Source organism: Eleginops maclovinus, chromosome 14, assembly GCF_036324505.1.
Source record: "Eleginops maclovinus isolate JMC-PN-2008 ecotype Puerto Natales chromosome 14, JC_Emac_rtc_rv5, whole genome shotgun sequence".
NCBI classification, from domain to species: domain Eukaryota; kingdom Metazoa; phylum Chordata; class Actinopteri; order Perciformes; family Eleginopidae; genus Eleginops; species Eleginops maclovinus.
Window position 1 is genome coordinate 14,646,212 of NC_086362.1, and position 24,206 is coordinate 14,670,417.

The 24,206-nt window shown below is 41.0% G+C and overlaps 1 protein-coding gene across 1 annotated transcript in view; it reads left to right on the forward strand.

Moving 5' to 3' along the window:
* adam19a (ADAM metallopeptidase domain 19a) overlaps positions 1–24,206 on the forward strand; it is a 191,074-nt gene that overhangs the window by 162,369 nt on the left and 4,499 nt on the right. The window contains exons 17-22 of the mRNA XM_063900790.1: positions 5,765–5,842; positions 10,273–10,381; positions 11,268–11,409; positions 16,643–16,742; positions 18,427–18,678; positions 20,541–20,740. Coding sequence (XP_063756860.1) covers positions 5,765–5,842; positions 10,273–10,381; positions 11,268–11,409; positions 16,643–16,742; positions 18,427–18,678; positions 20,541–20,740 — 881 coding nt within the window. The remainder of the gene's footprint in view (positions 1–5,764; positions 5,843–10,272; positions 10,382–11,267; positions 11,410–16,642; positions 16,743–18,426; positions 18,679–20,540; positions 20,741–24,206) is intronic.

Below are 24,206 nucleotides of genomic sequence, written 5' to 3' on the forward strand. Positions count from 1 at the left end.
TCCCAGCCTGTTGTTGTGAGAGAATGAGCAGAATATTCCCAGCAACACAGCATGGCAGGACCATCAGGTTAACAGGGTCTTTTGATCAATACCAACACTTGACTCAACAATTACTGTATGTGGCCCCCTGCCAAGAGCCTGAACACCGGCCAGGTACAGAGAACTGGCTGGCAACTAAAGAGAGCAGAGAGGGAGTAGGATACTGGAAGTACTGAACCACTCAGTCACAGAGAGTTCAGCATGACTCTTAGGCTAAAGAACAAAAGCCAGATAAGGGTTTCTGCTCTGCTCTCTGTACTACTGTTCTACTACCTAAAGCGGCTGGATAAAGTGTGTTTACTTGCACAAAAGTGTACCTGCATGATGTGGACTGTCACTCTGGCACTGATTCCAGGTTGGCTTACACATCTATAATCAAATCCTCGTCATTTAACGCTCTGTTTTATTATCACAGGGCAGTAAACAAAACATTCAGGCTTGACATTTCTAGACAGGCCTGCCCTTTGCCGGTTGAAATGACAAACCAATAGCGTCGATAGCAGCATATTATATCAGATGCAGCAGGTTTATGTTAACAATGAAAGTAGAGCTTACAAATACACACTCTCTCATTTTAGTATTCTGTAATCACAAACACTAAGGGTGTAAAAGAGCCAAAAATAAATCCCAGGAATTGGCGTACTATGGCTATGGGGCTGATGATTGTATAAGTGTGTTAAAGAGGCCCTATTATGCCTTCTGGGGTGTTCCTCTCCTGCAGTGTGTTCTATAAGTGTGTGTGCATGTAAATGGTCTGCAAAGGGTAAAAACCCTGTGTTCTCTCCAGCGAGAGTTTCTCTCCCACACACTCCCCCCCCCTGCATGATACGCCTCCATTGGACTCCTTTGTTTACTTCCTCAACATAGTGACATCATTATGTAACAATCATGCTTCTATTGACTGGCGCGCCAACACGTGATAGGCAAAGGGGCAGATCATCTAGACAAATCACAACAGATCCGGCCAGCTAACCAATCAGACTGGGCTCTGTTTTCAGACAGAGGGTGAAAAGAGGTGCTGTAGCACAGGCAGTATGAGAACAATAAAGCTTTTTGAACATTAAAGCAAGTCCCAGGACAAACACTACATACTGATATACACCTGAACATCAGCAGGAGAGGACTCTTTAAAGTAGAGATTCTACATACTGCCAACTGTGATAGAAACTTCTGAAGTAATGGAGACGAAACTCAGGGAGACACAGGAGAGCTGGAACTTCATGGCAAACACTGATGGTTTATTTGAAGTTACGGCCGGACATCAGTAAGACCAGACAAATATGGACCCTGAATCTAACTAGAGCTGTCCTCCATAGAAAAGAATGACGGCAGGGAACCTACGTTCCAGATAAGAAGGGCTTCTAGACATCCCTGAACAATAAACTGCCTCATGGTAGCTTGTGCTCGGTCATAGACTGGCATCAACAATGCGCCCAAGCTCCTTAAGGAAGATTACAGCCCCCCAAGGCCTCAAGACCTATGCCTTGGGAATGCAGACAGAGGAAGGAGAAAATGATGAGCTTTGTCAAAGGTTAACTACCTAAGCCAAAAACACCAACACCTGAACATCAGCAGGAGAGGACTCTTTAAAGTAGAGACACTACATACTGATATACACCTGAGAATCAGAAGGAGAGGACTCTTTAAAGTAGAGATGCTACATACTGATATACACCTGAACATCAGCAGGAGAGGACTCTTTAAAGTGGAGACACTACATACTGATATACACCTGAACATCAGCAGGAGAGGACTCTTTAAAGTAGAGACACTACATACTGATATACACCTGAACATCAACAGGAGAGGACTCTTTAAAGTAGAGACACTACATACTGATATACACCTGAACATCAGCAGGAGAGGACTCTTTAAAGTAGAGACACTACATACTGATATACACCTGAGAATCAGCAGGAGAGGACTCTTTAAAGTAGAGACGCTACATACTGATATACACCTGAACATCAGCAGGAGAGGACTCTTTAAAGTAGAGACACTGCATATACACCTGAACATCAGCAGGAGAGGACTCTTTAAAGTTTGACAGCTGAACATATACTGTATGAATCCACCAAGAGTGGAAATAGTTTGAATTTAATGAACCTACCAAAGCTACAGAAATGATAGCACTCTGGATTTAGACGTTTGTTTTATTTAATCAACTTTGAATTCCAATGTTTTCTGTAGAAGCTCCTTAACTTTTCCCTTTCTCTTAGTGAGCTTGTGCAGAAATACCTTCATTTATTCAGAGTAAAGATCTTTTTCTGTTGTCTGTGTTCCTGTTGCTATTAGTCAATTATATTCTCCTTAAAAATATTAAAACAATTCTTACCGAAATGAATGTCTCAGGGACCCAGCAGGTCTGTTCTGTCAGATCTGTTTTGTCTAAGGCACTTTTTCTGGTACTGATTTGGTTTGCAAAGTCAGATGGAGATGGAATAATAAATTCCAAGTTAACTCACATTCAGAAACACAAAAAATCCATACAAAATAAGGACTGCATTATGCATGTGAAATACATATGTATGAAAATGCACACACACACACACACACACACACACACACACACACACACACACACACACTGGTTTCTGCAGTCCCCCTCCATCCCACCAATACATTTTATTTCTCTGTCTGTCTATATTGCTTTCCCTCCGCAGCACATTCCAGCCACTTGAATTCCATCTCAGCTATTGTGCAGGCGCGCTGAAAGGATTGAATGGTGCTGCATGACTAATATATTATAAAAAGGCAGCAGAGAATAGTGTCGGCCATGATGAGTTTTGAGTCATCATATGGAACGGTCCATTCCTCAGCAGTAAATGCATACATAGCACTAAGCTGCTGCTTCCAATCACAATGTCACTCATTCACCTCCACTAAATGAATTCCTGTGCAAACAATAACAACAACAACAACATGCAGAGCAGGAGATACACCGCTAATGCAAATACTGTTATTAGTGCTAATGCAACTCAGGGAAAAGTGATGCAATATAAGCTGCAGTTTGCAAGAAAAGCTCAAACCAAAACCTCCCCGCCTGAAAATAAAGGAAAAAACTCTTATGATTTGCTTCTTTCTGAGATTGAAATAAGGAGATTGACATATTCTTAACTCTGCAAAGAAATTACTACCCTCTAATTGTTCCTTGTTCATTGCCCTTTAACATTATTTTCTGTTTTTTTGTATTCTTGTATTTATCTGTTATTTGTGTCGGCATTGATGAAAAGGACTATGAACAAATTAATGTCATTTATGTAATGATGCAATGTACAGTATGCTGTAGCAATGTTTGATACAACATTTCAATAAAAATTACAGTTAATTACATATATATATATACAGTGTATATATATATATAGGTATATACAGTATATATATATATATATATATATATATATATATACATATGGGTCAGATGTTTCTTGTAGTTGGTCACCAGGTTTGCTCACATCTCAGGAGGGATTTTGGTCCTCTCCTCTCTGCAGATTCTCTCCGAATCCTTAAGGTTTGGAGGCTGATGCTTGGCAACTGGAAGCTTCAGCTCCCTCCTCAGATTTTCTATGGGATGGAGGTCCGGAGACTGGCTAGGCCCCTTCATCACCTTAATGGGCTTCTTCTGTAGCCACTCCTTAGTTGCCTCGGCCGTATGGTTTGGGTCATTGTCGTGCTGGAAGACCTATCCATGTCCCATTTTCAGTGCCAATATTTTACGATACATGGCCCCCTCCATCCTCCCCTCGATGTGGTGAACCATCCTGTCCCCTTAGCAGAGAACCCCCCCCCAAAGCATCAAGTTTCCACCTCCATGCTTGACTCTGGGGATGGTGTTCTTCTGGTCATAGGCAGCATTTCTCTTCCTCCAAACACGACATGTCGAGTTGATGCCTAAGATCTTGATTTTGGTCTCATCTGACCACATCACCTTCTCATAAGCCTTCTCTGAATCCTTCAGAGGATCACCGGCAGACTTCAGACGGCCTGTGCATGTGCCTTCTTGAGCAGGGGTGCTGCAGGATTGTAATCCATTACGGCGCAGTGTGTTACCAATAGTTTTCTTGGTGACTGTGGTCCCAGCTGCCTTCAGATCATTAACAGGTCCCTCCTGTAGTTCTTGGCTGACCCCTCACCTTTCTCATGATCAATGATGCCCCAATAGGCGAGATCTTAGATGGAGGAGCCCCAGACTGAGGGCGATTGATGGTCATTTTGTACTTCTTCCATCTTCTAATAATCAAACCAGTTGTCTCTCTCTCACCAAGCTGCTTGCTGGTGGTCTTGTCTTCTATTCCAGTCTTGTGAAAGTCTACAATCTGGTCCCTGATGTCCTTAGACATTAGTTCCACCATGATCACAAGACCTGTCTTTGGTCTTCCCATTGTGGAGAGGTTGTAATCTGATTTATTGACTGAGGACAGGTTTCTTTTATCCAGGTAAAGAGTTGACATCAGGAGTACTTTCTTAAAGCGAGAGGACTTCGTGGGAGCCAGAATTCTTGTTGGTTGCAAGGGGATCAAATACTTATTTCCCCCAATTAAATGCAAATCTAATTGGGGGGGGGAAAGCATTTTTTTTTAAATCTACATTTCTGGACATTTTTGACATTCTGTCTCTCACTGTTAAAATAAGCCTACCATAAAAATGACAGACTGTTAATTTCTTTGTAAGTTGGTAAACTACCTAAATTGGCAGGGGATCAAATACTTATTCCCTCCACTGTATATACTTCCAGCAGAACATCTGCTGTCATTTGCAGACAGTAGATATGCCTTATACAAATAATATACATTATACAAAATATACAGCAGTCAATCATGTTGTGTGAGCAGAAGTAAAAGGTTTGTGTTCAGCAGAAAAAGAATAATAAAGCTAACTATTTTAGAAATGTGCATTTAATTAGGTGAAGGGTGCATATTGTCTTGTTTAGGACTTTGCAAATAAACAAAAGGTGTTCAATTAGACTTCACATAAACACCCAAGTTTATGTTTTTATTTCATTGTCATACATGTAAACGTTTTTCCTTGCAGGACTTCTGTATTTGCTCATTGTCGGAAGGTGTTTTATTCATGGTGTTTTTTCAGCAGACTATTAACGGTGTTTTTGACTCCTCTATGACGCTTTGTCTTCACAATGCTGAAATGCAAAAACAAACAGCCTCATCCCCTTGCCATTCTGACAGTCTCTGACCCCAGATCAGTGTCATCGCCTCACCCCTCACACCTTTTACATCTGATTCCACCCATCACATGTCCCTCTGAACATCTGTTATAACTCTAACGCAGGGTAACCAGCTCCTTCTGAAACAAAACGCCACTCCAGCCTCAATGCAAATGGTTATTGAAATGAGTGTTGGAGCATCCGTAGAGACCCGATGTGTTTGGCAAAGGCAGATCAATAAACATCATTACAGGCTGTGAAAGACCATCTATACAAGGAGGGATTTTGGAAGCGATTTTAAAACAGGATACTGGTGCTTCTTGGCCAATCTCTTCAGGCAGTCAGGTTGTTTGAAAGCCCAAGGGCATGCAGAAGGCAGATCAAAGTGTGTGTGTGTGTGTGTGTGTGTGTGTGTGTGTGTGTGTGTGTGTGTGTGTGTGTGTGTGTGTGTGTGTGTGTGTGTGTGTGTGTGTGTGTGTGTGTGTGTGTGTGTGTGTGTGTGTGTGTGTGTGTGCACTGTAATCTTTACCACAGCATGTGTTCACTGTGCTTGTGTTTCCGCAGGTGTGCAGAGACCGCCGATGCCAAAATGCCTCTTTTACCGAGCTGGAAACTTGCATCACACGCTGTCACAGCAAAGGGGTAGGCACACACACACACACACACACACACACAAGCATATGGAGCCATGCAACAGACTCAACTCACTTAGCTGCCAGGCCTAGCTCCCTAATCTTATTGTCACACTGTGTCCTTGGGCGAAGGTAGGCTTTTGCAGCGCTGTCAGTGAGAGGCTGTCGTAAGCGGCAGGAAAATAGATGGCTGGAATACAACAGCAACTGAAGTGATGAACTATTCATCGGAGCAGTACAACAAAGCCTGCGGCAGATAGGGAGAAATCATACATAGTTTATAAGTCGGTAACCAAGCTCTGGAGTGGAGTGTTTGGGGCTCAAACACTTGTTATTCAGAGAGAAGATGGTGATACAGATAGGTGTTATTTATCGGGAAACTCTGACTTTGACCTTTACAGTCGTTATTGAATGGCGGGTTTAATTATGTGGTGTGGATTCTTTAAATTGACTGTTCATGGAACCCAATCAAACATTGACTAAAGCTTATGTCTGCATTTAAAGACTCAGGAGAATTTGCAAAGGATAGGCACGTATAAAACATGGATGGATGTAGATTCATCTGAATCAGGATTCTTTCATTACAAAGGAGAACTGCCGATGGTTGCAGCAAAGTATAGATAGAAACAAATACAAGTACACATAGCTAGATTTATACAATTAAATAAGTTTAAAAGTAATAATAATATTAGCTAGGAACATATTGCACTTTAGTGTTATATAACAGTCGTGTTGTTTATTTTCTTGCTGTTTTTGAGTTTTTTTCATTATTGCACTTTGGTGTTATTATACAAAAGTGGTATGGATAAGTGGATATTGTTATTGTTCTAATTATGGTATATTATATTTATTTAGGTTCTGTATTGTACAACTCTTACTATGTTTATGTATGCACCATTACAATATACACCACAACACATTCCTTGTATGTGTATAATCTACATGGCAATAAATGAGATGGATGGATGCCTAAAATATGAAGCACTGGGTGTAGCAGTAAAGAATAAACCATCCCTGCTACAGGACAACAAGTTTAATGCAGGTGTTCAGGTTGAGCAGACACTGCGTTACAGACCTAATGTTATACTTGAAACAGCGTGCTGAATTACTGGTTGATTGGGTACCCTTAACAATATCTTATCTTATATAGATCTTGATCTCAGAAGCAAAATGGAACTCCGAGCTAGACTCAGATTTCCTTTGTCTTTTCCTGTCTGTGGTTGCACTGGGCTCAGGACACAAACAGCAGTGTAATGCAATATGGCAGTTACCATTATTGTTCCAGCGCCTCGGTTTTCTGATAGCTGAGGGCTTTCAGACCAAAGCTTGCGACATGCTTTTGTCTGCAGTGTAATATTTGCACAGCCAAAGGAAAATAGAACCTGTGTTATTCTTCCATTCAGAATTGAACAATTGACTGTTATCCCCCAGGTCTTCTGTCTTGTTATTCCTAGCCGTTCTCTAGTTGGAATACATGTGGGAACTTTGTTTTTTCAGTTTCATGCTATATTACTGATTCATTACAAGGTTCAAATTCAAAGTTACGCTTTAAAATGAGGGGTTTGAATAATATTAAACTCTGCCATCATCAGTTCTAAAGACCCACTAAAATCCCTCACGGATATTTTAAAGTGTGTTTCAAATATATTTAATCTATCATTGAGAGGAAGACAACATGTCCCTGGAGATACATCAGATCTCCTTCTGCCTCCTGACAGCGGTGCCAACAAAACTTGTACTGGTGTCAAAAAGCTGCTAGCATCATCTTTTTTCCCAGCTTGCGGATAAAATGAGCTAACCTTAGCTAAAAACATGTATGTTTTAGTTCACACCACAACTACTCTAACTAGTTGGCATGTCCTCGTTTGTGTTTTGGCAGCTCTGTGCTCGTTTATACTCTGAGCGTTTGAAGTAAACCCAGCCTCGACTAAAATTGTACCCCCCCAGTTGACTCTGTTTTCCTCATCTGTCTGAGCAATGGGTAGGCATTGTTTTTTGATTAGGATTTAGATTATTATGTCCAAAAGAAAAACCCGAGATATATCCTGTCTTCCTCTAATCCTCTTCCTCTCTTTCTTCATTATGTTGTTTTTTGCTGTTTGACCCTTTTTTGTTCTCTCCTCTCAGTGAAACATTAGATGGATAATGGACGTGGCTTTGAGTCAGGATTATTCTAAACAGACAGTTTTGCCTCCCCACAGCTTAGGGTCTGCTCCTGTGTTTTGTAATTTAGCATTATCATATGATTAAAAATGATCCTCAGGCTTTCGGAGCTCACTGGATATCCATACAAATAAAGATGGAAAATGAGCAGGGGAAATAAAGAACTGCTCACTTCTGAAAGTTTAACTAGTTTGCATCTATTTAAAAAACATATTTTCAGGCCCCAGCCGTGGCGCAACTGGCTGGGCAACCTGCACCATATGCCGGCGACCTGGGTTCGATTCCCGACCCGTGGTCCTTTCTGGATCCCACCCCGACTCTCTCTCCCACTTTCCTGTCACTCTCCACTGTCCTATCTGATTAAAGGCAAAAAGGCCCCAAAAAATAATTTAAAAAAACATATGTTCAGTCCTGCAGATGATTTTAACTATCAATGATGTGTTTTAATCAAGGTCATGGCATTTAATGTATGAAAATAACTGGAAAAATTGCTTTTCACAAACTGAAAAAGTTTATTTTCCCTCGAAACTCCGCCAGGGTTCCTGAAGTAAAAGAGCTACAAGAAATAGTAAACAACCGTGTGCCCTTCATCGAGTATTAATGGGATAAATGGGCATGTTTATCACTGATAGGATAATAAGGTATTGATGGAGTCGAAATATGGCTTCTTCATTTAGGAATGGGGAATTACACAAGATGACTGGAGATAATAATCAAGTTTTAAATGTTTATCTCTAGATAAAAAGTATTTTTTTCACAAGTTTGAGGCAAGTTAATTAAAATCCCTTCAAGGTGGTTCAATATGGGGAAGTAAATGGAGGTTAATTTCCTCAGATCAGGTCAATTCTGGTGTGGTGAACTGACTAGCTTTATTTATTTATGTATGTATGTTTTTAATTATTTATTCATTCATTTCTTTATAGATGTGGAAAAGGGTTGAACCTTATGTTTCAGCAAGTTACCTATATTGTTATATCATCCATCAAATGGTCTTTTATATAACATTACATTTCATTTAGCCAATGCTTTTATCCAAAGCAACTTACATTAAGTGCAATAAACATAGAGAATCAAACTGAGAACAACAAGGAAAGTGCAGATATGTTCACTTTAAGCAAGTCCTACCAAGAGTTGCTGTCCTGATGGAGCTCATTCTACCAATCATGAGGCAGGATAGCAAACCAGTGTGACTTTGAGGGGTACCTGGGTCCTTCTCACAGAGATGGAGTAGCAAGCCGATTGGCTGACGCCGAGCGAAGTGCACGATTGTATGCTTTAACCGTGGCCTGGATGAAGGAAGGGGCTGATCCCCTCACAGCTCGGTAGGCCAGTAGCAGGGTCTTGATTCAGGCAGCCACTGGCAGCCAGTGATGGGAGCGGAAGAGAGGTCTGGTGTGGGAGAACTTGGGGAGGTTGAAGACCAGTTGGGCTGCGGCATTATATAATATATAATATCACAGTACTCAAATTATACAATTACTCTTCTGGCCTGTTGCACACACTCATTAGCCATGTTGAAACTTTGTGTATGTGTTTCATGGAACTGAATGTTTACCCTTCCCCACCAAGGGTTAATTGGCCCCCTCTTAAACTATTTTTTTAGTTTGACTTGCTATTTGTATATTTTTTGTGTGTATTACATGTTACCTTTAAGTACTAATTGCACGTAGTCCAAACAGCAATGTCATTATGTGTCTTTCTTTGAGTAGTATCAACACAAAAACACATTTTGATACAGATTATATATGTCTAAATTCAGGACCCACCTTTATTTTGGAACTTCTTCCTGCTTCAGTGGAGAATGATACTAAACAAATGAGCAATTAATCAAAGAGAACTCAATGAACCTGGTGCCTTTTGGGCCCCTCTTTGTTTGGGCCTCATGGCAGTTGACCGTTTAAACATTCATTGCCCTTTTAAGCAGTAAACACATACATACAAATGTAAACTATACATAGATAATGGGAACACATGAAAGAGGGATATCATGGCCTGTGATGTCAGTGTTCTGCTCCATTGACAAGGTGATTATGTAAAGGTGTATGAAGGGAAATCCCATTAGAACACATGCAGTAACCTGTAGCAACCAGGAAATCAGTGCTCCTAATTTGCCGGGTACACCTCCAGGCACACAAGATTATACTGAGACCAGACAGCAAATCACATTAACTCATGCCTTGTGTGTGTGTGTGTGTGTGTGTGTGTGTGTGTGTGTGTGTGTGTGTGTGTGTGTGTGTGTGTGTGTGTGTGTGTGTGTGTGTGTGTGTGTGCGCATAGGTCTGTAACAGTAATGGGAACTGCCACTGTAATCGTGGCTGGGCCCCCCCCTTCTGTGAGAAGCCAGGATTTGGCGGCAGTGTGGACAGTGGACCTGTTCAGTATGACAGTAAGTTTGCACACACACACACACACACACAGGTAATTGCGTATCATAATGCAGGTTTTCCCTCTACGATACTGTTGTCAGATGGTTTTCTAAAACATGACTTCCTGGCTGACACAGCAGAACCACAGCATCATGTTTAGTCCACCTCCGATCGGGATGTGCGGGCCCTCAAGCCAGCAGCATTCTGCCTTTGCTGCCAAACATGCTCTGTTTTCAAACCGTTGTTCCTCCAGCAAGGCAAGACTCTGCTGAATGACAGGACAGGCAGACAATGCAGATTACTATTCTAAGACAGAAAGTCAGGGTTTCACACTGGGGAGTTTGAAAGACATCCGGGTTTATCAGGGAAACGGGAAGGAAAATACAAGTGACTTAATAATGGGACTTGTGGTTACAGAAATAGGGGTAAGCCTTAGCCTGTCTTTATCTTGTAGAAAGTGCAGGATCTTTCTTCGCAAAATAAAGCCAATAAATCCATCCAATCCATCCAGACCCCTGCTAAATCTAATGCCGTCTTCCTTTTCCCATGCCTCATGCTTAAAGGAAGTTTCATGAAAATCAGGCCAGTAGTTTTTCCATAATCCACCAGACAGACCAATAAACCAACAAACAAAGCAGACTGAAAACATGCCCTCCCTGGTGGAGGTAATAACAACACACGATCTATGTAAACATCTCATCCAAGATCTAATCAGAACATGATATGACTTATTAATATCAGTGGTCCCAGTGTGTATGTCAACAATGTGTGTGTGTGTGTGTGTGTGTGTGTGTGTGTGTGTGTGTGTGTGTGTGTGTGTGTGTGTGTGTGTGTGTGTGTGTGTGTGTGTGTGTGTGTGTGTGTGTGTGTGTGTGTGTGTGTGTGTGTGTGTGTGTGTGTCCACAGGTCAGGTGGGGCTGGTGGTCGGGCTGCTGTTTGCCTTCCTGTTGATCCTGCCTGCAGTGCTGCTGCTCTTCTACTGCTACAGGATCAAGACCTCCTATTACCATAAGTGGCTTTCCCAGAGAGAGAAGAACAAGAGCAACAAGTACTGTATACTGTCTGTCTGTCTGTCTGTCTGTATCTCTCTATCTCTCTATCTCTCTATCTACTCTACAGAACATCTATGTGTTATTGTGAGTTGTCAGCTGATCACCATTTGGTGGTGAGTTGGGTCGAGTGGCAGGGGAAGCCTCTGGACAGACGTGGTAAGCCCAAACGTGTAGTGCGGGCGAACTGGGAACGTCTGGAGGAATCCCAAGTCCAGGAGTCCTTCAACTCACACCTCCGGCTGAGCTTTTCAGGCATCCCTGTGGAGGCTGGGGACATTGAACCAGAGTGGGCGGTGTTCAAAGCCTCTATTGCCGAAGCTGCGTCGGGGAGCTGTGGTTTCAAGGTCTTAGGTGCCTCAAGGGGCGGTAACCCTCGAACCTCCTGGTGGACACCGGTGGTCAGGGAAGCCATACGACTGAAGAAGGAGGCCTTCCGGGATATGTTATCCCTGGGTACTCCTGACGCAGCTGCAAGGTATCAACAGGCCCAAAGGACAGCAGCCTCAGCCGTGACCGAGGCAAAGCAGCGGGTGTAGGAGAAGTTTGGAGAAGCCATGGAGAAGGACTTTCAGTCGGCACCTCAGGAGGGGGAAGCAGGGAATCATCCAAGCTGTGTACAGTAAGGATGGGACGCTGTTGACCTCAACTGATAGGGTGTTAGGGCGGCGGAACGAACACTTTGAGGAACTCCTGAACTCCGCCCTCTATGTTAGAGGCGGAGCTGGAGTATGAAGGGGGATCAACTCCAATCTCACGGGGGAAAGTCACTGAGGTAGTCAAACAACTCCACAGTGGCAAAGCCCCGGGGGTGGATGAGATCCGCCCAGAAATGCTGAAGGATCTGGATGTTGAGGGACTGTCATGGTTGACACGTCTCATCAACATTGCGTGGAAGTCGGAAACAGTACCAAAGTGGCAGACCAGGGTGGTGGTTCCCCTTTTTAAAAAGGGGGATCAGCGGGTGTGTGCCAATTACAGAGGCATCACATTACTCAGCCTCCCCGGGAAAGTTTACTCTAAGGTACGGGAAAGGAGGGTCCGGCCGATTGTCGAACCTCAGATTGAAGAGGAACAATGCGGATTTCGTCCTGGTCGTGGAACGACGGACCAGCATTTCACTCTCGCAAGGATCCTAGAGGGGGCCTGGGAGTACGCTCATCCGGTCTACATGTGCTTTGTGGATTTGGAAAAGGCATATGACCGGGTTCCCAGGGAGATACTGTGGAAGGTGCTGCAAGAGTATGGGGTGAGGGGGTCTCTACTCAGGGCCATCCAATCTCTGTACTCCCAAAGCGAGAGCTGTGTCCGGGTCCTCGGTAGCACGTCGGACCGATTTCCGGTGAGGGTTGACCTCCTCCAGGGCTGCGCTTTGTCACCAATCCTGTTTGTGATATTCATGGACCTCCCTGGGGAGGTGTTCCAGGCACGTCCAGCTGGGAAGAGACCGAGGGGTAGACCTAGGATCAGGTGGAGGGATTATATCTCTTCGCTGGCCTGGGAGCGCCTTGGAATCCCCCAGTCAGAGCTGGTTGATGTGGCCAGGGAAAGAGAAGTTTGGGGCTCTCTGCTGGAGCTGTTACCTCCACGACCCTGACGGATAAGCAGGAGAAGATGGATGGATGGATGGAAGAAATAATTCATGCACAGTAGGAAAAAAATATTTCGGGAAACAGAAGAAGAAAGAAAGACAAGGGGAGGAAAAGAAGTTAGGCAGCAGAATGAATACAAAAAATGAGGTTAATGGAGGGGTAAATAATAATTGAGGAAAGGAAGGGAGGAAGGCAAATGTTGAATTACAGAAAAGAAATAAGAAAGTGCTCATTGCCATGTCTGATAGTCTTCAAAGCAGATTAATGCATACGCTGGAACTTAATGGAATGCCTAACTGTGGAAATTGAAATGGAAAGGAGGAGAAATATTGTTGTGACTTGTGTATACAGAACGCCAGGGTCAAAAGTTGAAACATTTAAAGACTGTTTGGAAGTATTAATGAATAGGCTAAATGAAAGTAAAACATTTATAATCTGTGGTGATTTTAATATTGACCTCTTAAATGTATCTAAACATAAAACAACTTCAGACTTCCTGGATGCATTATACAGCAGAGGGCTATACCCATTGATCACCAAGCCCAGTAGAATAACCTCCACTTGTTCAACTTTAATTGACAATATTTTTATAAATGTCATGGAGAACACTGTTAAAAGTGGGCTGTTAATAAATGACATAAGTGACCATTTAATTGTATTTCTAATCTATGATTGTGAAATAAAGACAAAGAAGGAGGAAAATAAACAAGTTCAGGAATGACCTCTTAAAAGAAGAGCGGAAAGGAGTTTATGTAGAAGAGGTAAATGCTGCTTATGAGGCATTTCTAAAGATCTACCTTTCACTGTATGACAAACACTGTCCGACAATGCTATGTAAACATAAGAAATCTAGTTTCAATAAAAAGCCTTGGATAACAAAGGGCTTGCAAAATGCATGAACAAAGAAAAAGAAACTTTATAGAGACTTCATTAAATTTAGAACAAAGACTGCTGAAAAACAATACAAGACTTATAAAAATAAGTTGATATGTATATTGAGACAAGCCAAAGAAGAGTATTATAATAACAAGTTAAAAGAAAATACAAATGATATCAAAGGCAATTCTAAACAATGTAATAGGAAATAAACCCGTGTGCACAGGTCTGCCCAGTTATTTCATTAACGATAATAATAAGGAAACGTGAATGAAGTGGCAAATTAATTCAATTATTTTTTTGTAAATGTTAGGCCTATCTCGCAAATTCTATAAAAAAACATGAGGATAAGCAAACAGAGAGTGGCTGGAATGTGAAACATAAAGTGTTGCAGTCCATGTTTCTCGGAGAAGTGAGGGAAATGGAAATTAGATCAATTGTAGCAAAATCCCACAATAAGACATCATCTGATAGTGATGGGGTCGACATGATTATAGTGAAACAGACTATTGACTGTATGACCAAACCACTAAGCTATATTTTCAATCTTTCTTTTAATACAGGTACTTTTCCAGACAGAATGAAAATAGCGAAGGTTATTCCAATTTTTAAAATGGGAGATAAACACAGCTTTACTAACTACAGACCTGTGTCTCTACTTTCACAATTTTCCAAAGTACTTGAAAAACTGTTTGTACAAAAATGAGATACATTTATTGAAAAGAATAATTTGTTTAATGAGAGTCAGTATGGCTTTCGGGCCAACCGATCTACAGCTTTAGCATGAATGAAAATAACAGAAGAAATTACAACAGCAATAGAAAATCATAAATACACAATGGGCGTATTTATTGATTTAAAAAAAACATTTGATATTATAGATCATACCATCTTAATTTCTAAATTACATACATATGGTGTGCGAGGAATAGTTCTAAACTGGTTAAGTAGCTATTTAGATAACAGACAACAATACGTAGTTTGCTGGTAAAACATCTGAGAGTATGAACATTGAATGTGGAGTTCCACAGGGCTCGGTCTTGGGGCCTAAACTTTTTCTTTTGTATATCAATGACATATGTGAGATATCAAAGATACTGCAGTTTGTGTTGTTTGTAGATGACACCAATTTCTTTAGTTCAGGAGATGATTTAAAGGTTTTTAGCAGAAAGCATTGTAAAAGAAATGGCCAAACTTAAAATATGGTTTATATAGTTATCTTTAAATTTGAACAAAACCAAGTTTATGGTTTTTGCTAATAAAAAAAAGGGTGAAAAAGTTTCACTGTCAATAGATGGAGTTTGTATTGAAAGAGTGTCTGAATTTAGGTTCTTGGGTGTGACAATGGATGACAAATTGACATGGAAATCACATATAGCATATGTAAAAAAAAAGGTGTCAAAGAATATTTCTGTATTGAATAAAGCAAAGTATGTGTTAGATTACAAGGCAATGAGAATTCTATACTGCTCACTGGTTTTGCCATACTTCAGCTATTGTGTGGAAGTGTGGGGCAACACGTACATGAGTAATATAAATCCATTGTTTATGTTACAGAAAAGAGCACTAAGAATTATTCATAAAGTGGACTTCAGAGAACACAAAAATAGTCTGTTTATCAAGTCAGGACTTTTGAAACTTAAGGATTTAGTTGAGTTCCAGACACTACTAGTTATATTCAGGGCAAAAAGCAGAGTATTACCAGAACACTTACAAAAACTGTTTGTTTTTAGTTCAGAGGATGAGGACCGAAGAAGGACATTTGATTTTAAGCATCAGTATGCACGGACTACTTTAAAGCAGATGTGTATTTCAGTGGTTGGAGTCAAACTGTGGAATTGTCTACAGAATGATTTAAAGGGTTGTATAAATATTTTTCAGTTCAAGAAGATGTATAAAAAAAGAGTAAGTAAACTTTATGAAGTGGCAGGTAATCTGTTTCCTTAGTTGATTGTGAATTAGTGTACATGTGGCTTGTTTCTTTTCTCACGTTACTGTAAGTATTTGTTGTAAGTAACTATAATTGACAGACCATCTATTTTGATTGTTTACTTATGTTTTGAGTAAGGGGCAGGCCAAATAAGATGAATTCTTCTCCCTGCTCCTATTCGCTCATGGAATGTGTAAAGAGTTGTGTTTTTGAATGTGAATTGATTTTCTTTTCTTTTTTTTTCTTATGTTGTGCAAAATGAAATGAAATTGTAAAGCTGCTTTAATCCACTCTATTGTAAGAACATTGAGGAATCCACAGTGCACATTTATGCTGCAGTTCCCCTTTAACCTCTTTTGGTTCATTACTGTGGTTTTATGGCTTTACGGTTTGGTCCACTCTCACAGCTCTCCTCTCCACTTCCAGCAGGCATCTGTTTGTCAGTAAAAGCTCTTGTAAACCCACTTCACACTACCTACACACAGCAGTGATGCACAGTTAAAACTAGCTGGTTAACATAGTAGAGAATTTAGCAGATAAAAATACTTTTTCGTGGAGAGCAGAACAGAACTGAAAGGGAAACAAATGGACACACTTTCAAAGGAAAAACACACTCCAAACACACACTGTTTGCTAATAGCTATCAGCTTGATAAGGTGAAACTATGTCAGTGTTTTCAGCCTCATCTCTAACCTCCTCATTTTCTCTCAAATTTTTCCTGGATGATAAACCTCTCTACTGTCTATTTTCCCACTCGGGGCCCTGAAATCAATGCCACATTAAGAAGAGCGATGGTTTCTTGTGTTTTATTTCCCCGCCTGTTTCTCTACTCAGGATGGAGGTATCGGTGGAGAAAGGGAAAAACGGCCATCTGAATCCTGCCTTTCACCTGAAGGTGGTCGGACCAATCAACAAAGCTAGCAGCCACAAGGGGGTAATGACCGTGTGTGTGTGTGTGTGTGTGTGCGCGTGCGCGTGCGCGTGTGTGTGTGTGTGAAGAAAGAAAAAAGATAAGAAGGGTAGAAAATAGGAGGGTAGGGACTGTTCCTCTTGCAGTGTTTTAGTGAATAATAGACCTTGACCTTCATATTAAATTGCCTCATTTTACAGCAGCTTGTTATATTGTGTGACCACTTAGAGGCTGCCCCCTCCAGTGTTCACATCAATACTCTCAACTAGTTCAGTGTGCCTTCAGCATCATTTCCTCATGTCCCTTTTTCCTTCTTGCTATAGTATATATTTAAAATGGATTGGTGAAATCAGGGTCAGGATACAAATTAAAGAAGTACAAAGAAATATTGGAGAAGGTAATAAAATTAATAAGCCTTCTTAATAATAACTAGAGTAAACATTCATCAACATTCAATAGTATTTATTGTCAAAATGCTGCTCAGATGTATCTAAAGTGTAGCAGCTAGTAATGACACAAACACTTCACTAGGGAAATAAAGTGAGATACCCAATAAACCGCATTTTAACACATCTGGTTAGTGTATAGAACAGACATAAACCATTAAATATAAAATTACAAGTTAAATAATGAACATACATTTAACAATTTAATAAGGTAGTAAAAATCAGCTAAATGAAATTCTAGGTGAGATGTCAGAGTTGATGGTAAGAGTTTTACATTTCTTTGCTGACATGGATTTCTCATATAACACGTTGTAAATAGTAGGCACAGTTTCTCTTTTTGCTCATTTAGACCAGCAACTTTGGTCTTTTCTTTTTTATAAATGTAGTTTAAGGAAATGTTTCTCGTCCATATAATGATTTCACAGATTCATTAAAGTGCTCAGAGGTCAACAGGAACAACAGCTTCATTATATAGAGTTGCGTTTCATCTGCATATCAATGAAAATCTGTATTGTGCTCATCCACAATGACCCCTAGTTGTTATATATGCCGAAAAAGTAATGGACCCAGGAAAGAGCCTTGAGGCACTCCGTATGGAATAATTTTTGTGGGGAGAAGCTTTGAATTATACAAATAGTTTGCGATCTCGTAGGCTAATAGAGTAAAACCAGCTAAGGGAGCATTTTCCAACCTATAATATTGATGTGATCAAATAGTATCAAAGGCTAAATTAAAGTCCAAAAATGTATTACATATATTTATTACTTTTATAATTCACAAATTTCAACTGTGGGGTGTTTGCGTTTCTGCTCACACCTCTGTTAAAATGTAGGAAGGAGAAGGTCATTTAAGCCAGGTCAGCCAAACTTTGTAGTCCAAAATAAAATACAACAACTCTATACACAGGTTTCCAAACATTTAACGTCCGTATAGCTTCAGGGGCAGGCTGCTATGTGGCTCACACGTCCCCCAGGCTACTGCAAGAGACAAATACTAGGTTACTGACACACCCTTATTTTTTAACTGATTACCTGATCATTGTCAAGCGGTCTGGTCTCCGGCTGAGCCAATCCTATCACTCCAGCAGCCTGCGCTCTAAAAACACCCCACTGCCACATGGGGTTATTTACTACTCTCGCCAGAGCAGTTTCAGTATTATACCTCACTCAGGAACCAAACTACAGTTTATAAATTGTTGCTGGTTAAAAAGGTTATCTCAGGTTACTTTTCTTTTGCTGAAATCTGTGTTTTTCTGATCCTAGCTTCCTCACACCAGCAAAGAGGTCCTGCCTCTCAGACCAGGTCCTGTGTCCAATGGCACCCAGCCAGTCAACATAGTGCGACCTCTGAGACCCAGCCAGTCTCCCCAGGGCGGTTCCCGGGATGTCAAGGTGGTTCGCCCGCCTCTGCCAGCGAGCAAGCCCCCAACGGCACCACCTAAATCCCCTGCAACCCCACAGAGACTCAGCCCCCCCAAGAAACCCCTGCCCCTGAACCCGACACGATCTCCAATGGTGAGGCCATTTTCCCCCCGTTTCTTAGCTGTATAAGAAACGTAAGGGCCAGCATGGAGTTGAGAAATGGGACAACCTACAGACAGGAAGCCACTGAAAATATACATTTTAGGAAATAGATTCCAACTTCTTTTGTCATTAATGGAGAGGCTGAATTTTGATATAAAGTGTAGGAAGAACTACTACTATATTAGAAATATATATTATCATTCCCATTTATAGTGGGTTAATGTAAAAGAACATTATTTAATTTATTTAGTTGCCAACAGGACATCCCTGGGAGCTGTCAGGCAGTCAGACCGTTGTTAAATTAATTTGCATTTTAACGAGAGTAACTACAGTACAGAAAGAGCCTCATAAAAGCAGACTAGGTTTTGTGAGCTCAGGTATTTCTACAAGGCAGTGAATTATATATTGCCTCCTGTACAATGGATTCAGCTCAGTCGGATTGACACTGGAGCAATTACAGAATATTTATAGGATAATATGATTTAAGCTCCATTTGGGCTTCAGTCTCTTCCTCTATAATTTATGGCAGTGGTCCGGAAGGCATTTTACCGTCGCAAAATGACAGGATGTGGACTGTAGTAGACATGGACATTCAGCAGGACCAGCCAAGAAATAAAAGCAGGACTTACCTGTAGCTGACAGTACAACAACCACATTCTGATATGTAGAATTATGTGGTGTTCCACGTGAACGTTTTTATTTTAGGGGAAAATGTTAAAATCACTTCACCTCTGCTGGAAAAATAAATCAAGGCTAGAAAGGGCTTTAATGTATTCAACAGCTGTAGTGAGTCCCTGTCGAGGCTGAAAACCAAGCTTTTTTTGTAACCCAACTCAATACTGGACAACAAGATTTCAGGTCTCATTGGGTTTGTTACACAGGTCATGGAGAGGATTGAAGTACTTAAACACGATCAGCTTCGACTGCCACAATTAGATTTAGAAAACATAAAAGAATACTAGTCATAAATTGCCTCATATGATCGGTTATTACTCTTATTTCAGTATCAAAATGCTCCAGGGAATGTTCAACACACAAACGCTGCACACAGGAACAGTAAATAGTGAATTTTGCATACTAATTTGTAAAAAAGCTTAAAAATAACAAGTGCTACTCACTAAATCCATGGTAACATATACTTCCTGTTTACAAAGTGTGGGGTGGGGGGCTGCAGATATCCCACTTTTATATGAAAACCCATGCTGTAAAAAGCGTATTATTTCCCCTGACTGCAGCTAAATACCTCATTTGTTAAAGTAATTCAGAACTCTTGCCAGGTTCACAGAGCTATGAGAAACTGCTGGACTCTCTGTGCCGCAGAACTTTTTAGATGATTTCCTCTGAAGAAATAATGAATCAAATTGCATGTTCTTATCTGATTGCTTTCTCATTGATTTATCCTCTCATCGGTGCTTCTCTTTGAAGTGAAAAACTCCTTAAGAGCAGAGATTTGAAAGTCATATCGCTTTGTTTTGTTTGTGTGAAATATTTAATATTTCATGCGAGTTCACTTTGTGATCTGATCTCTTCTGTAGTGGTAGATTTGATCCACTGTACCTATGGGAGGTGGCACTGAAGCTCCACTTATCAGCTAGCTGAATAGTCTGGATGTAGTCCAGGACAGATTTGGAATGGAGTTTCTCCCTGCTGTGTCCATGTGCCAGGGATTTAGTGTTCTGTAGCGTATTGGCGGTGAACCCACTTTTTGATAACCCTGTCTCTTATGCTTCTTAAAGTGTTGTGTTTTCTCTTTTCCTCATACTCCTGTCCTTGTATTTGTGCTTAATCCAGTGTGTGTGAGATCTTGGTGTATCTGAATGTCAATAATCGATATTTCTCCTGCTGTTTTCTAGTTAGTGTCTGAGCTGCAGCCCAGACCGTCCCCCTTCCCCCCTCAGAGGCCTCTCCCCCTCAGCCCAGCCAGAGGAGCCTCCCCAACATTGAGTCCAGCCCGGACCAAACCCTCCAAGGGCCTGCTGGTCATGATGCCCCCGGCAGTGGGACCCAAACCTGTGGGCAAAGTCACAGCCATCCCGCCTCTCAGAGCTCTCAGGTGGGCCAACACACAGCGCGCACACACACACACACACACACACACACACACACACACACACACACACACACACATACAAACTGTAGTGTATCATCATCTCCAAACGCAGGTAAGGGTCTACAGTTTTCTTTCCTCTCTGGGTGAAAGTACAATCACGTCGATAACAGCCTCCTATAACCACACTCACGTTTACATTGACCTGATGGTAGTTTCACGTGTTGGTGTCATCAGTCAGAATACCTTTAATCGTCCCACAGAGGGGACATTTTCCTTATTACAGCAGAAAGAGCCAAAGACAGCTTAATATTACACCCAAGATACTAAAAAAAAGATATACAAGAATCACACAATTTACAAAATACACAAAAATAAAGGTATAGCAGCCAGATCTGTATTGCACAGTCATCTCTAAATAGGCACCCAAGTTACTTCTATATAAAAAAGGTCAAACCTCATGAAATTCTATGAGATCAATGTTAGAACTGCTGTATAACGTACATGTAGAGAGAGCAAGAGAGAACCGGCATTTACTCATAAAGCAGCAGGATAGCACTATACATCTCATTCTTAATTTCTTATAAATAAAGTTAATTTAATAAACACTGAGTTTGAAGCTGTTGAGCAGATCCATCTATAAAAACTGTATTAAACTTTTTCCATCTGTGTGGATGAATACATCCAACAAATAGCAAATACTTACAGAGAGCATGGGAGAATACACATATAGCTATAAATAGTGTGTAAGTCACATGGGGATAACCGCCCTGAGTCCCTGCATCCGTTACAGTCTGGCCCTATTGGCTGCACAACATTTCCCTATACTGTCTCTCTCTAACCCCACCATCAAATAATAGCCTAAAAAGCCTTAATAATAATTAAAAGAAAAGAGAAGGAATTAAACGACTGTCCCGACTTAATTCAATGCCTGTGCACTCATGTAATAAAACATTCTCATGTGAAATGATGAACTCATTTGAGAATCTTTCAGTGGACAATGTGAGAAACTAGGCTGACCCTTGACCTGAAATCCATAATTAATTAAGTCCATTAATAAAATCCTTCTCTGTTGGATTTTGCACACACAGCTCTTTCCGCCAAAGTCATGTCATGTCTGATGAAGCCATTAGAACTGTTCATTTAGTGGTTCCTGGGACCTTTTGGTTTAATGGAACATGCTTAACATGTTGAAAAGCATTTAGGATCTACATTTAATTAAAGAGGTGACACTGCTTTGTCAGGACATTTATAAGGCCTATCAACATCTGCAAATTTCCCCTCTGTGGGACTATTAAAGGTATTATGATTCTTCCCAAAAAGTACAGGCATGTTAAATGTGATGAAGAAGTACTGCGGGTCAGCTATACCCTTGTTGAGTCCTGGCCAGGGTTGGGAGGGTTCATTTAAAAATGTATTCCGTTGAGCACATACTACAGTTTAAAAAAGCAGAAATCAAATCTGAGCTGACAGAAAAGGCTCTGTTTTAGTTTAAGTCACAGTTGAGCACACACACACATTTGAGGTTCACCTAGTGAATTAAAAACTGAACAAATGAACCACAGAGAGTGAGACCATGAAGCAGATTCAGGCAGTAGGCGTATAGATTCACACTGAAAGTATTAGCCTACAGAACAGCTAACAGTACAGTAGAACACATTATGCTCTTTTATTCATTTGTCCCCAAGTCTATCATCAAGTCAACAACGGATCTTGCCCACCCCCCCCCTTTTTTTTACTTTAATCCCTCTCCTGTCAGGTCATCAGAAAACTCTCCAATTAATGATTATGAAGGAGACATAAAAGGGGTTTTAGAGAGCTGAACACCCAACACCACAGCAGGTGGAGATGAGGTGTGGTCTATAAGTGGTGTAAGAGTCATTTTGATGAGGTCACAATTGGGTGTTCACAGTATGTGCCATAGGTTGTCGCTGTCAGATTCCCTATGGCACAGGTATTTAAGGTTGGTTTTGTCACCTGATAGGGTCTGATCCCAGAAGGGCAAATGGTTTTGACCACATTGCCGCGAGTATGAACATTACAAAGGATTGTTATTGAATGAATGAACATGATTGCATTATTCCGCATCTCAATACAAGCCTACCGATTCATCATTACAACAACAACAGAAACGGTATCATATCCTCACAGTAAGCGTGTCAGCCAAGTCATCCCCGGGAGTTAAGCCACCACATAGCAGCAGCATTGGGCTAAAGCTCCTATATCATGCTGCATCACTGCTGCACATGCTGCCCACTAAGCATGTTGACACCACTAGTTGATTGATAGTGGATTTTGAATTCTACGTATATGTACACCTGCTTTTATCTACAATAAAAAGTAGCTCACAGGCTTCCCTCCATGTGATTAGTTATAGTACGTCTTCATGAATGTTTGGTCCTGTCATAAAGAGTCCTTTCCTGCTGATGTTCAGGTCTATATCAGTATGTAGTGTCTCTACTTTAAAGAGTACTCTCCTGCTGATGTTCAGGTGTATATCAGTATGTAGTGTCTCTACTTTAAAGAGTCCTCTCCTGCTGATGTTCATGTGTATATCAGTATGTAGTGTCTCTACTTTAAAGAGTCCTCTCCTGCTGATGTTCAGGTGTATATCAGTGTGTAGTGTCTCTACTTTAAAGAGTCCTCTCCTGCTGATGTTCAGGTGTATATCAGTATGTAGTGTCTCTACTTTAAAGAGTCCTCTCCTGCTGATGTTCAGGTGTATATCAGTATGTAGTGTCTCGACTTTAAAGAGTCCTTTTCTGCTGATGTTCAGGTGTATATCAGTATGTAGTGTCTCTACTATAAAGACTCCTCACCTGCTGATGTTCAGGTGTATATCAGTATGTATTGCCTCTACTTTAAAGAGTCCTCTCCTGCTGATGTTCAGGTGTATATCAGTATGTATGGGACCCAAACCTGTGGGCAAAGTCACAGCCATCCCGCCTCTCAGAGCTCTCAGGTGGGCCAACACAGCGCGCACATACACACACACACACACACACATACACACACACACACACACACACACACACACACACACACACACACACACACACACACACACACACACACACACATACAAACTGTAGTGTATCATCATCTCCAAACGCAGGTAAGGGTCTACAGTTTTCTTTCCTCTCTGGGTGAAAGTACAATCACGTCGATAACAGCCTCCTATAACCACACTCACGTTTACATTGACCTGATGGTAGTTTCACGTGTTGGTGTCATCAGTCAGAATACCTTTAATCGTCCCACAGAGGGGACATTTTCCTTATTACAGCAGAAAGAGCCAAAGACAGCTTAATATTACACCCAAGATACTAAAAAAAAGATATACAAGAATCACACAATTTACAAAATACACAAAAATAAAGGTTCAGGTGTATATCAGTATGTAGTGTCTCTACTTTAAAGAGTCCTCTCCTGCTGATGTTCAGGTGTATATCAGTATGTAGTGTCTCTACTT